The sequence below is a fragment of the Panthera leo genome, chromosome B4 (assembly GCF_018350215.1).
Source record: "Panthera leo isolate Ple1 chromosome B4, P.leo_Ple1_pat1.1, whole genome shotgun sequence".
Taxonomy (NCBI): Eukaryota; Metazoa; Chordata; class Mammalia; order Carnivora; family Felidae; genus Panthera; species Panthera leo.
In genome coordinates this window covers 19,659,496-19,673,837 of record NC_056685.1, presented here as the reverse complement: position 1 = coordinate 19,673,837, position 14,342 = coordinate 19,659,496, and the positions used below count along the sequence as shown (strand labels likewise).

The window sequence follows — 14,342 nt, the reverse complement described above, 5'->3', positions numbered from 1 at the left end:
GGGAGGCCATTTCTGCCTTAGAAAGCTGTTCGTCTCCCCTAAACCTACATGGCTCCTTGCTTTCTTCAGGGTGGGGAGAGAGGTAGGTCCAGGAGCAAAAGATCACTCAAAAAAGTTACTTGGAGTTAGAGCTACTGAAACCAGTTCTCTCTCTTCTTGAGTGTGGGAAAGACTGGGTTGGGGGTTGGGATCTGGACAATAAAGGTACTGCTCTGTTTTGCTCTGCCCCCCCCCCCTTTGGCTTTTTATTCTGCATTCTGCGTCTCCCTGACTTTTGTCTTCTTCTGCTGCGTCTCCTTGTCTTTTCCCTCAAGTCAGGTCAGGAAGAGCAAGCAGGTTGGAAGCATCAATGGACTTACGCTGCGAGGGCCAAGCCAAAATGCAGCCTGGCCATGTCTGGGCAGGTGGTTCAGAGCTCAGAGATTCTTGTGTGACTGAGGAGTAATTTGGAGAAAAGGAATCTCCCGGGGGTGGGGGCGGGGAGGTGCAGGTGGGGGCACTCTGTCTCAGGTCACTGAGAAGCGGGTTCTGCGCCCAGAGCCCAAGCTCTGGGATCCCGAGAGCCTGCCTTGCTGTGGAGTACCTGTTGCCTGAAGCTGCTTGGGGGAGCTTTTGGGCCTCTGCCCTATTGTGAGTCTTGGGGGTTAGGTCTGGCTTCCCCTGGGGCTGCTGGATTCACCTGTCACTACGCTCACTGCCCAGGGACCCTGACAAACCTCCACAATGTGGGCCTGAAAAAGGGCGCTTAAGGTTCACTGATCTGTGTGTAGAACTTTGCAAAACTGCAAATAAGCGAGAAAAATTTGTCTATTCTTGTGGAGGGAAATACAAGTTTGCACTTAACATGGAAGCCTGAGAAAAAGAGGGGGGGGGGGGGAAACACTTCTCCTGGCCAACAGCCCCACTGTAATCTCCAGAACAATTTCATTTCCTCTGCAGCACCCTGGCTACCCTAGCCGAGGCCTCGGAAAGGTCAGGGAAGAGATGGAGCCGAAAAGCGGGGGTGGGGAAGGAAAGCGGGGGCTAGGCCCTGGGCAGGGTCGCAGGTGAGGGCCAGGCCGGGTGGCGAGGAGGAGACTGACAGGTTGCAAGGCCACAGGACGGGAGGAGGGGGCAGAGCCGCGTCTTTTGGAAGGTTTGCGTGTTTCCGAGAGGGTTTTTTTTCGGAGGAATTCGCACCGCCCGCCTCCGGGGCAGCTTGCTGGCGCTCTCCCCCGCCCCTTTTTGCAGAGCAGGTCGCAGGGAGCTCGGGTTTCGGCGAGGCCCCGCGCCGCCAGGCCGCCCGCGCTCCGCCAGCCCCGGCGCGCAGGCCTTTCCCGCTTGCTGAGAAAGGGAAAAGCGCACGCCCGGGGCCCTGCGGGCGGGGAGCCTGTCGGTGCGGCGGGAGAGCCGCTCCTCCGCGGGAGCCGAGCCGCTGCGGCCCGCCAGCTCGGTCAACCCGGCCGGGCCGCGCAGGCGGCAGGGGCTGTGCCCGGGAAGGGTCTCCTGCGAAGGGCGGCCGAGCTCCCCCCGTCGTCGCGCGGCTGCCGGGAAGCCGCGCGGGCTGCAGCGAGCAGCAGGCCCCGCGAAGCTGGTCTGCTCCCCTGCAAAGGGGAGGTTGGAACTTTTGAACCCTTTGCTTAAAAGTGATTGATCGTGTCCCGCCAGAGAGCGGCCCCACCCCCTGTCCCCACCTCCGCCGCCTTCCCTGGTCACCTCGGCTCTAAGCGTGCGAGAGGAGACCGCGCGGGGCGCAAGGGCTGGTGCCTTTGGAGACGTGCGCAGCAAACGCGAGCACATCGAGCCCACAGAGCCAGAGCGGCTGTTGCGATTCTGGCTGAATCCCTTGTGGGAACTCCTAACGGGAGGGTGGGTTCCCGCCTCCTTCCCCACAGCCCTCCAAGTGAAAGACGCAAACGACAGCTTTTCCCCCTGAAACCGTCCCTGCACGCCGGCCTCTCCCTACGAGGAAGTCCTCGCAGGAGCCGGGCTCGGCTCTGGGAACCTTCAGGGAACTCTGCATGAAGGCTCGAGGCCTCCACGAGTTAAGTTGATTATTAATTTGGGCTGTTCAGGGCGAGTAACACACTTAACGCCTTTGGCTTTGGGGATTGTCCCGGAGCCGGGACCCAAGCAGAGATGACCCAGGGTTGCGGATGGGAAAGGCGAGTTGCCGAGACTCCCGGACGTGTCTGAGTGGTCTGGGTAGAGCTCCCGGGGCAAAGGTTGGCTCTTCCTCGCCCCCAAGTAAATTCCTGGTTAACTAGTGCAGACTAAATACCTTAGTATCACTAAATGGGGTAAAACAGACGGGGTTGAAAGTGAGGGCATGCCAACTGGACCCAGACCTGGTCATACTTCTCCACCGGTGATAAGTCAGGGTGCTTCAAACACGAAAACAGAAATGTAACATTCAACTGGACGAATTAATTTTTGACGGATTTACGGTATGATTTTCTTTCGAGCGGTATTCATTGGTTCCTTCGAGCTGTAGCGCGGTCCGAAGACAGAAATATAAACAAGCACTTTCTGCTTTGCGGAAACCCCTTAACAGTATCTCCCAAAGAAAGATCAAGACACTTTGTGAATTTTCCCCAGATAATGCCTCATATTCCGAGTGACTGATCAGAGAACTCCGGTATTGTTAAATAAAATGAGAGGAAGGGGAGTGACGTGGGAGTCGAACAATGGCATTTCTGAATCAGTTTGCTTGATTGACATTGGGGGCTTCATGACCCCAGGGAATAGGACTCATTACGGTGAATACACCAAAACATCAACCAAGATTAGAACTCTAGATCCTGTTTTAATCCCATTTCAGTCTAAATTATAGTGGGAAAATATAAAATCCAAGAGGAGAGAATTACTCCATCATATATTGACCTAAAGTCTTAATTGTTCAAAGGGAGAAAGAAAAGTGGAAAACCGATATACTTTTCATCACTTTAGAAGTGGCACTGACATTTAAGTCAAGTGTAAAGGTTTGGTAGGGTGGATACTAAGAATATTTCTGTGGTATAACATATACTTATTTGGGGGAGACATACTGAAGAAATACACAGGGAGCTTTTTGCACGTATGAGAAAAGCAGAATCCTCCGCCACTGGGTAAAAAAGAGGGATCATCAGCAAATTGATGCTGAGAAATAATTAGATACCTTAAAGGTGGAGTCTCAATTTCCACTATTATTTGGAAGACTTCTCTATTTCTTCGGAGAAGATTTCTATTAAGTGATAAAAGTTGTGTAAATTTAACCCTGTAAGTTGTTGAGAGCAGATCTTCAATTCAGGTTGGACAAACAGAATGTGTGTGAGCAAAGTCTATTTTTAACCACAGAAGAGTGTGAGATACTGTGGGCTGTGTTAGATGGGAGTATAATCTATGGCAACTTCACTACAAAGATTTTTCATTCTTCATTGGAACTTATTCTCAATTCTCAGGAACTTGAAAGACTGGCGATCTCAAGTAATATACATTCAATTGAACCCCTACCATACAGAAGGACGAAGCTGTGGCAAAAGACGTTGTAGTTATATTCTATTTTTTTTAGTAGGTAAATCACAGCAAAGGGGAATGTAATAGGAAGATATAAAAAATAGAGCATATATATGTTATAAGTAATGAAATAGAAAGGGTTGCTCCACAATACAGCTTCACATATTTTGAGGGGTGGATTTTAATGAGAAGCCTCTGTGTTGCACGGGAACTGGGAATCATAGAAATTATTTATGCAGCAAGAAGGAACGAAAATTAATTATTAGGAGCTCAGTAATCACCAAATAAACTCTGAGCTTTGAGGTTAAAAATAGACGACTATCTTCATGTTCAATTATACAGTATCAATTACTAATACAACTGATGTTTCAGCCTCTCGGTGAGACCAGATACCATCTTCTATGGAGATATCTTGGTATTAATTAATGACTGCTTTATTCTCATTATTCACAAGGAAAAATAGGGGTCGTGTCACATTAAAATTAAGATTATCTTAGTTTATCTGGGCTCTTAAACAAAGATCATTCAAAGTAATTATATTTTGAATTAACAGAGGTAGGCAATTTATCTCGTTATTTTTTTGTTCAAAGACAGAAAATAAAGATCAGAAATAAGCAAAGTTTCATTTTGAAGATAGAAAGAACCAAACAAACATGTCTTGACTTTTGCAATATTTCCCTTGCTAAAGGGGGAATGAGGGAACTGTAAAAGACGTGACTTTGCAAAGTCAAGTCCTTTTTAAAAGACTCGGATCGAAATTCTTGCTATGCAACAAGGATTCAGGTTTGATTAATTTTCTGCAAGCGACGTGACAGCGGTGTTTTAAAAGATTAATTAAAATTGAAGTGATACGGAGCAGGAATTCAACCTGCAGAGGCGTCCCTGGCGCCTTGGGGGGCTTTGCAAGCGAGTCCCAAGTCCAAACTGCGGGCTTTCCCGAGCCTGGGACGCAACTCCCCGTCTCCTGGAGAGGAACGCGGAATTTGGCAGGGCGCCCGCCTGGCCGCCTGGCATCCCGAGCTGGCCGCCAGCTCTCGGGGGTGGGGACGGGGTGTGTCCCGGGGAACCCGCTGCCCAGAGAACTGCTGGCGCGGCGCGCGAAGAGCCAGTGAGGTCCAGGGTCACACCAGAGGCCGGAGGGGATTCCAGGAAGCCCCGAGCTGACTGCCCCAGGCCGCGTCCACTTCTCCCGGGGGGGGGGGGGGGCGGGGGGGGAAACCTACTTCGCGCCCCGGCTCCTCCGGAGCTCCCTCCACGGTCGCGAGCGCGCGGAGGGCGTAGATGGCACGCTGAGAAGGCTCATTCAGAGCTGAGGGCGTGGAGGGCTCGGCTGCTGGGCTGCGGCTGCCCGGGCCGGGGCGTGGGCCTGCCCGGGCAGTCCTGCCTCAACTGCCTCGGGACTCGGGACTCCGGGAGGCCGTCCACGCCTGGGCCGCCCAGCCACGTCCTCCTACCTCTCCGTTCGGTCTCCTGCCCCAGCTTCTGTCCCCCTGCATCCCTGTCCCTTGGCTTCACTTAGCGACGCCTTCGCCTAAGTAAGAAATTAAGCTGAGGGCAATTGTAACTGTACTCAAGAAGATACAATCGCGGGAGCCCTCGGGGTCGCGCGCGGCGGCGAAGCTACGCGGGTGGCGCCCCAGAGGGTGGGTAGGGGAAGAAGGGGGCGTCCGTTTGCAATTCGCCTTCCCAGGGCACGAACTACGGTGTCCCCTTTTCTCCAACTGGGGAGAAACGGCGTCCCCTTCTCTCCAAGCGTGGGGCTCGGGTGCCGACGGGGAGGCCGCGCACGGCGGGGCCCTCACCCCAAGGCTCGGGCGGGGTTGTGCGCCCTTGGGCTCCCGGCCACGCGGAGGGGGCGGCCTCCCAGCTGGGGCTGTCCCTTTGGCCTGCGGCGGCGCCGGGAAACCCCTTCCTCTGCGGCGGGTCCCAGGGGTCGGGGCCTAAAAGGCTCCCTGGGGAATCTCCGAGCCGCGGAGGCGACGTGGTTCCTCCTCCCCCTCACGTCTGCCTCTCCCACCCTCTTCCCAGAGACCTTGGAGGTGGCCAAGTGGGAAGGGAGGCGGGCAAACAGACGGTGGAGGCCTGGGAGCGGGAGGCTCGGGAGCTGGGGGGGGGGGGGGGGGGGGAGTCCGGGGCAGGAAAGAAGCATTAGGACGCGAAGGAAGGGGCGGTGGGGCGAGGAGGACTTAGCTGAGAAGGGCTGAGGGTGGGGGGTGAGGCGAGAGTCCCTTTCTTTCCGAGTGGCGCAGGGGGACCTCTTCCCCGGGGAGCCCCCACCCAGCAGCTCCCAACCTCGAGAACAAAGGGTCTGGGAAGCACGGTCGGGGTCGGGGAGCGGAGGTGGAGGGAAGCAGGAAGGCAGGCGGTGGGGGCAGGGGAGGGCGCTTCCCCACATTTCCTCTCGCGGCAGAATGACGGAAAGCTCCCTCCAGCAAACGCCTCACTGAGGCCGCTTCAAAATCCGGGAGGGCTCGGGTTCCTTACCTAACGGATGCACTCGCTCCCTTCCTCCCCCAGCGTCCCCACCCCCTCCGGGGACCGAGGCCCGCGAGCAGCGAGGCTGGCGGCGCGCCGCGGCGCGGGCGGAACCGCGGGGCAGCAGCGCCTCCTGCAGGTGCCTGGCGCCTCCGCAGCCGCCGTGCCGCGCGGTCTCTTAAGGTGGAACCAGCCTGGTTCCCCCACCCGCGCTCTCGGCTCTTCCGCAACCGTGATTCCACCCGCCGCAAGTCTCCTTCGCGAAGCGGGCCTGACTGTCCAGAACGGTCGGAGTCTGTTGGTCCCTGCTGCTATTTCCTTGATGCCTTGACTCCATTACCTGCAGCACCTCGTCCGAGGAAGCCCCGGTATCGATTTGGAAAATCACAATTGATACTTCCCTGCAGGTATAAAAGGCTGCGTAAGTCACGCTTCAGGGCGGAAAGACCAAAACGGCGTTTCTTTAATCTCAAAGCAAACTTTTATTTTGGTTTATTAAAACCAGAAGCCTAGCACGAAAGGATCGCCGAGAGTAGACCTGCCCAGGGGTCTTCTGGATCTAAGAATTCAGGATCAGATTGGCCGGTCAGAGGGTCGCATGCAGCGCCCACACCCCGCAAACTCGTGGGCAGCTGCGGGCGCAAATAGGCCGGGGAGGAGCGACAGGACTGCGGGGAACCCCTCCTTGCGCGTCTCCCGCCACCTCCGTTTTCAGCCCACTCTTTGTTTAGTGAAAAGCGGGAACGTGGGGAGGATAGAAGAGCAGTTTTTGTTTCTTTCCTCTTTTAAACTAAATGTGCGTGTGCCTGTGAATTCATCGTCCTTGAACTAAGTGCCCTCAGCGAACTCGACATTCTTGGGGGAACCCTGCGAGCTCTGAGCAGGACACGAACAAGCCAACTTTGGTTCCGGTGCCATGTGCAGTAAATTCTTCTCCTTTGCTCTTCCCTCTCTCCGCGTCACGGAGAGGGGGCCCCCTGGGGGCCGCCTCCGTACTCCCGCACCCCCAGGACCTGGAGCCGCGGAGAGCTCAGGTCCCAGGGCAGGGGCGCCAGGAGGTATCGGGGGAGGGGAGACTAGCGGTCCGCCTGGGGTGTGAGCCTTACCTGCACCTTGGGAACCTCCTTTCCCCTGGACGCCCGGCCTTGGCTCCGCCCTGTCCGGCCCCGCCCCAGGGAAGCTGGGCCGCGGGTGGGGCCGCCGCGGGGACAGCTCCCAGGGGCAGGTGCCGCAGGGTCACACCCGCCCCGGGGGTTGCAAACCGCAAGCGAAAGTCGAGAGGGGCTGGAGCTTTTCCTCTAATCCGTTTTACACTGTGAAAACCGCAAAGCTGTCGCCTGGGCGGCCACTTTTTAATTGGGAGGCAAACAGACGAAAAACCAAAACAAACGCGCGAGCTGACTTTTCTTTCCCTCTGTTTTCTCAACAAAAAGCTCGCTTTCTGGCGAAGAGGGAAACCAACGACCCGCGCTGACGCTTGCTCGCCTCGGGGCCTGGAGCGGGGCGCGCGGGGGGCAGCTTGCGCCGTGCCGCTGTCCCCACGCTCTGCCCGCGTGGATCTCCAGCAGCGTCCCGCCTCTCCACGGGCCACGCCTGCCCACCCCGTCGCGCGCTTTCTCGTTGGTGCGGAAGGGCAGATGTGGGGGGACCTGGGTGTTGGAGGCTCGGAGGTCGTAAAATTGGCCCCAGGTCCGGGCTCTTCCGAAGCCCGGGGCCGGAAGAGCAGGGGCTTGGGCCGCGAGTCCGGGGAGACCTCCAAGCGGAACAGAAGGAGCACCTGCAGACGCTCGAAGCTTCCCCTGGGGAAAAGCATACGTCGGTAGACACGCTGCGCGGCGCCAGAGCTAACTCTCAATTTACCGCGCGTCCTGCCTTGGGGGGTGCTGAGGCCCTTGGGGGGAACCCTTGAGAAAAGCAGAGGACGCGGGAGACCGTCCGGGTCAGGTGGGCCGAGACCCACGAAGGTGGATGTCTGCTTCCCTACGTGCTGCGTAGAAAATGATTTTTAAAAATTTTATTTTTGAAAATGATTTTTAGGCACACTTGTCGTGGAGGTAGGAAAAGGGAGGGAAGTCAAAAGAATGGAGGAGGCCGACCTTTATTTTACAAGAAAAACCCAGGAAAAATGGATTGGTCGAATTGTGGAGGAGGAGGAGGGAAGGAAGGATGAAGACTTTCCTTCTTTGTTCTTAAAAGCCTGAGCACTTTGGTTTGTTTGTTTGTTTCCCAAAATCAAAATACAGAGAGGCAGTCCTTCTAGGGGCATGTTTATGCAATCGAGAGATGCTGCTCATTAATTAGTTCACTTTTAAAACATTTGCTGGGCTGAGCAAAGTTTTTAGAAGGTTCTTTCTCAGAACCCAGCCCCGATGTGAAGCTCGACTCGATTTAAGGCAGACCTAGGATCAAAATTTCAGACGAGATCATGCGTGTATACATCTGTACAAAAATACACATGCCACAGAGTTTGTATTCCTTCCAGGCTAAGACATGAGATTCTATAGTAAATTATATGTGACGGCTGAGTTTTTTTTCTGGTAACCTCTTGTCACCAGAGAGGAGTACTGAGTTATCTTTCTCTCCATTCCCAATTAATAAATCTACTGAGAGAGAGAGAGAGAGAACTCTCCTTATGAGAATGTAGCTTTCCCCCCCACTCTCTTTCTGGTTTAAACGTTCTTTCCTACACGTGAACACACACACAATCTACGTGATAAGCAGAGTTTTCCCTAATCAGCCTGTAATGTATGATCTACATAAATCCATGCCCACTGTTGAGGACTTACTTTGTTCTTCACCATGTGGGCATTTCCTCAGGAATCTTTGGTAGACCAATAAAATGATTATCTTTGCTGTGAATTTCTTTGTGATGAAATGGAAAATAGCATTAATGAACAACTTGAACAGTACTTTTTAATATCAAATGTCAACCAGTAAAAAAAAAAGACCCATACTTGTTCCAAATATTCAGAATGATGGCTTCTCATTTGCAGTCATATTTTGGCAAAACTACTTCATATTAATGGAAAATTACTAAAAACAGTGCACGCATTCCAGATAGAGAGGCTTATTCACTGAGCTTTACCTCTAGCAACTTAAGCTATCTGGTTCAAATTACTTAAGTAGTTTCAACTGAAGGAAGGGCTGGAAAATTAGGAACTGTGGAATAATTTGTGTTTTGGTCTTTTCATGAAGCTTTAATCAAATCTGATTTTTGTGAAAACGAAAACAATACGATAATCCCTTCAGTGATCTTGTAGAATAGTGTGTAATTGTTATTAAAAAAGAAAAGCGTGCCCAAAGGATATTTTAATGAAATGAGATGAATACAAATACAACTATTGCTAAGTTGTTTTTCCAGTTATTTTTCTCTCACACGTAAGACATGTAGGACTCCAGAATATGCACTTTAATGTGTTGTGATAATAAGAAAACTATTGCTCGTTTTCTTAGAGGAGCACTGTTATCTAGGGGCAATGCCAAAATCATTAGATAAACATCATCTTTCCTGTCACATCATTGTCTACATGAAATTCCATCTTAGGAAATATGCGGGAATATTATATTTGTTTCAAAAGCTTGAAAATACAATAGAATTTGAAATATTGAAAACCTGATCCTTACTTGACAGTATCTTAGAAGTTGCAGAGGTATCTCTTTTTGAGATGACTTTAATAATGACTGACTTTAATAATGCTGGAACGTAAGGAAAGATTTCAATAGCAGGCAAGATGTGATGAACGGACACAGGAACAATGAAGCTATTGACAAAACATGCCAACTTTTAGAATTCTATTTAAATGATTATTTTTCCTTCTAGCGCAGAGGAAGACAACCAAGTGCATCAAATGTTCATCAGATGCAGGGTAATAAAAACGTGAGCGACGGTCAATGGACCGTGACTGTAATATGATTGTTAGTGTAGGTGGGCGAGTGCCCGTTTAAAGAAGGTTTGCAGTCCTCAGTGGAGGTAGGGGAAGCTTGTAGAAAATTGAGATCGTGAAGAAGAGGGAAAGAAGGTTAATCAAAGAATAAAGCAAATTCAGTAATTAAAAAACTATTTTCTATTTTTGATTTGACTTTCGTCAATTGTTCCCGCCAGCTATTTAGATGAAATAAATGGAACATCATTTAATAAGCAGATCCTCTGATACATTTTCCTCTTAAAGTGTCTGATTCCTGGCATCCAAAGGAAACTGGAATACAAGTTAGTATTAGAACTTGAATTTGTTCTGCCAGAGTGAAAATTGGTTCCATTAGGCATCAGTCACAGAACTCTTACAGACCTGGCTAGGGCCGTAGATATGATATATCCAACTAGCTGAAATAATAAAGTCTTAAGTGATGCTAGATGTGCTTTGGGAAACCATCCAGAGGGTTTTAATTTTTTTTAATGAAAGTTTCCCAATTTTACAGTCCTCATAAATCCGGAACAAGCCTAATTTAGGTCATCAGGGTGAGTGAAACCTACATGCCTGACCCTCTGGAAATAACGTCATAAAAATCAGTTAAAACGTGAAATATTCAGTTGTGCACCGTCTTTAGCAAGGATTCATTCCTGGACATTTTTCTTACTCACTTGCCCATACTTCCTTCTCATTATAGATTTACAGTGCTCTGCAGAAACCCTTGGAAGAAGTGATATATCAGACAGATACGCTCTCCGGAAGCTTAAAAGTTAGTCTGGCTATATAAATAAAAATCTAAACAACAACAGCCACCCACACACACACACACAAATCAACTGTATCTTAGATGAACAATTATATCTAATATATTAAGAAGGAAGGGGAAAACGTGCCTGTTATCCAAAAGTTCATAGTTTGTTAAATATAGGAGGGTTTCAAATAAGTTCAATTCATAATGCACACGTGGATTTATATATATAAACATAATGATCTTTCATAACTAAAATTGATTGAAACCCCTGGCATATTCCTTATATGAAAATATTTTATTGCTATCATTAATTATACATTATAAGAATTTAAAAATTACTAACGAGAAATAGAATAGACAGTAGAAAAATTAAAATAAATTTAAATTCTTTCAAATGCATCACAGAAACCTGTTTTCTATTACTTTTTATTTTGGGCAGAAAATGTGTCAACTTATTATTTGGCATCAATTTCTCCTTCTATGTATTTTGCCTTATTTACTTGTGAACAGATGTTATTAGCTAAGTTAACAGTACCAAATTCAGTAATCATAAAATCTCAGAAGTAATGTTTTGACATGAATAGTAATTCAAATTTAGAAGTATTTATGGACAACCTAGAAACCTTACTTTAGTTAATTATTTTCTTATTCTTCTCTTGCCACCGGATTACCTTCTTTTGTCTACAAATGGCAGATACCATTTTTTTTAAGACATGTGGAAACAAATGTTATCTCCAACAATTTTGGCAATTTGGGACTTGAACTGAGCTTGTCCAAGTTCTTTCACAAATGGTTAAAGTAGATGAAGTAGTTTGCATTTCTTTTGCAGATTAAGAAAAACATCGAGGAATATTCCTCCACATAAATGTAAGTATATTTTAGTTCTTGCAAAATATCTGTTGGCTCCGAAACCATTAAGCAACAACAAAAAAGTCCCCATTAAAAGTTAACGGCGGAGGCGCCTCTGCGGCTCAGTTGGTTAAACCTCTGACTCTTGGTTTCGGCTCAGGTAAGGATCTCACAGTTTCGTGGGTTTGAGCCCCATGTCGTGCTCTGCGCTGGGAACATGGAGTGTGCTTGGGATTCTTTTTCTCTCCCTCTCTCTCTGACCATCCCCACTTGGGCTGTCTCTGTCTCAAAATAAATAAACTTAAAAAAAAAAAAGTTAATGGCCACCTGGCTGTTTAAAAGTAGTTCTGTAGACTTGGCCAGAAGCTGCATGTCGGAGCCTAGCTCTTCCTGGTTTTTCTCTCCTTCCACATTCAGAGACTGCTTTGCCCGTGGCTCTTCCCAATAGTGTGGAAAAAAAAAAAAAAAAAATGCAATAGGCAGTTTCAGGAGTGTTGCCTTTAACAGCGTGTCTCAGGGGACTTAATATCGGAGGTGGCAATTGGCCAAAATAAGTAGGAAACTTGGGGGAGCTGCCAAGCTATACTGCTGATGAAAGTCCTGCCATAACTAAGGAGAATTCGGAAGGAAAGTTTTTCCATGAAAAAGAGCTAGACACTGAATGACTAGTGGGGAGGGAGAACTGCTTCTGGTGTGTGTGTGTGTGTGTGTGTGTGCAGGGGGAAGGATAGACATTTGTGGATCTTTAGAATCATCTTATAAAAAAGCTATTTGGGGGGCGCCTGGGTGGCTCAGTCAGTTGGGCGACCAACTTCACTCGGGTCATGATCTCATAGATCATGGGTTCGAGCCCCACGTTGGGCTCTGTGCTGACCGCTCAGAGCCTGGAGCCTGTTTCAGATTCTGTGTCTCCCTCTTTCTCTGACTCCTCCCCCGTTCATCCTCTGTCTCTCTCTGTCTCAAAAATAAATAAACATTTAAAAAAAAGCTATTTGGGAGTAGATTTTACTTTTAAAAAAAAAATGCTTATTTATTTTTGAGACAGAGAGAGAAAGAGGAGGGGAGAGAAGGGGAGGGGCAGAGGGAGAGGGAGAGAGACGATCTGAACGGGCTCTGTGCTGATAGCAGTGAGCCTGATGCCGGGCTTGAGCTCACAAACCCGTGAGATCGTGACCCGAGCTGAAGTCAGACACTCAACCGACTGAGCCACCCAGGCACTCCGGGAGTAGATTTTATAAAAAAAAAAACCTTATAGCAAAGCTATTTGAAAATAGTTTTGTTGATTTGAATATTGGTTTTCTTCATGCTTTAGAAAACAGAATTTTACCATTAACAGTACTTAATAACATTGGTCTGAGCTATGAAAATAATATAATGTGGAATTACAACATACATTTATTTATTTATTTATTTATTTATTTATTTATTTATTTTTACTGTTTATTTATTCCTGAGAGAGAGAGAGAGAGAGAGAGAGATATCCAGAACATGAGTGGGGAGGGTCAGAGTGAGAGAGGGACACAGAATCTGAAGCAGTCTCCAGGCTCTGAGCTGTCAGTACAGAGCCTGACGTGGGGCTCGAACTCACGAGCTGTGAGATCATGACCTGAGCTGAAGTCGGCGCTTAACCAAGTGAGCCACCCAGGCGCCCCACAACAATTATTTTTTTAATGTTTATTTATTTTGAGAGCGGAAGAGAGAGAGGGAGAGAGAGAGAATCCCAAGCAGGCTCCACTGTCAGCACAGAGCCCCAGGGTGGGGCTCAAACTCGTAAACCGGGAGGCCATGACCTGAGTTGCTTGACTGTCTGAGCCACCCAGGCACCCCACAACAATTGTTTTAATGGCCACAAGTTTGGCCCATTCCAGAATGCACAGCCCTTTGTAATGTGACTTTGCTGCTCCCATCCAGAAGCAGAATCCATTTTCCAGCCCCTGTAACGCAAGCTGGCCTCTGTGACTTACTTTGACAAATGTGATAGGGTGGAAGTGATGTTGTGCGAGTTCTAGAATTGAGGCCTTGTAAAGCTATTGCAGCTTCCTCCTTTGTCGTCTTGGAACCTCATGCCCCCAAGAAGCCTGGGATTTTCATTGTGAGCAACTCCCACTGAGCCCAGCCCCCAGCACTCTGATTAGCTGGATGCAGCTATGTGAATGAGCCCAGGGAAATTCAGCAGAAGAACCACACAGCCAACAGAATCATGAAAGACAATAAATCATTGTTGGCTTAAGCCACCAGGCTTTGAGGCGGTTCCTTACACGGCAATAGATAACCATACTTGTCTTGTTATCTGCAAAGATCACAATCATACAAAGTTGAGAGAGAATTTGTTGATATAGCAAGTATTTAAATCAAGAGCTGTTTCTTTCTTTTCTTTCTTTCTTTCTTTCTTTCTTTCTTTCTTTCTTTCTTTCTTTCTTTCTTTCTTTCTAAGAGCCTGAGTTAACATATGTGAAGTCATCACAGACCTGAGGTTCCTATCTATGTATGATTGTTATGGGGACATTTGATTTTCATTCCTGAGGTTGGTGAGATTTCAGAAAGTCACATTATTTTATATCATCCACAGAGCCACCCAGTGAAGCAGGCAATGTGTTTGCTACCTACATGTTAAGGTTGAATAAACGGGCACAGGAACACAACAGAAGTCTGGAGACCGGCGTGTGGCTCGAGAAGGGGTATCCCCGAGGCGATGTCAATGAACCTCTTTTTTCCTACTTGGAAGTGGAAGAGATTGTCTTAGAGGATTTCTGAAATTCCTTTCATCGTGGCAGAAGTCTCAGACTGGGCCACATGAATCAGAGCGAGTGGAGAGGAGGACAGAGCTGACCCCAACAGGAGCAGAAGCGGAGAGAAACCAGCTTGCGTGAGGCCGGGCATCTGGA

At 48.9% G+C, this 14,342-nt stretch overlaps 1 protein-coding gene across 1 annotated transcript in view; it reads left to right on the top strand.

The window, feature by feature from the left end:
• Nucleotides 1–2,135: 2,135 nt before the first annotated feature.
• The window catches only part of LOC122225312, a 59,278-nt gene continuing 47,071 nt past the window's right edge, over nucleotides 2,136–14,342 (top strand). The window contains exons 1-4 of the mRNA XM_042948258.1: nucleotides 2,136–2,226; nucleotides 4,334–4,582; nucleotides 4,772–5,009; nucleotides 11,438–11,475. Coding sequence (XP_042804192.1) covers nucleotides 2,136–2,226; nucleotides 4,334–4,582; nucleotides 4,772–5,009; nucleotides 11,438–11,475 — 616 coding nt within the window. The remainder of the gene's footprint in view (nucleotides 2,227–4,333; nucleotides 4,583–4,771; nucleotides 5,010–11,437; nucleotides 11,476–14,342) is intronic.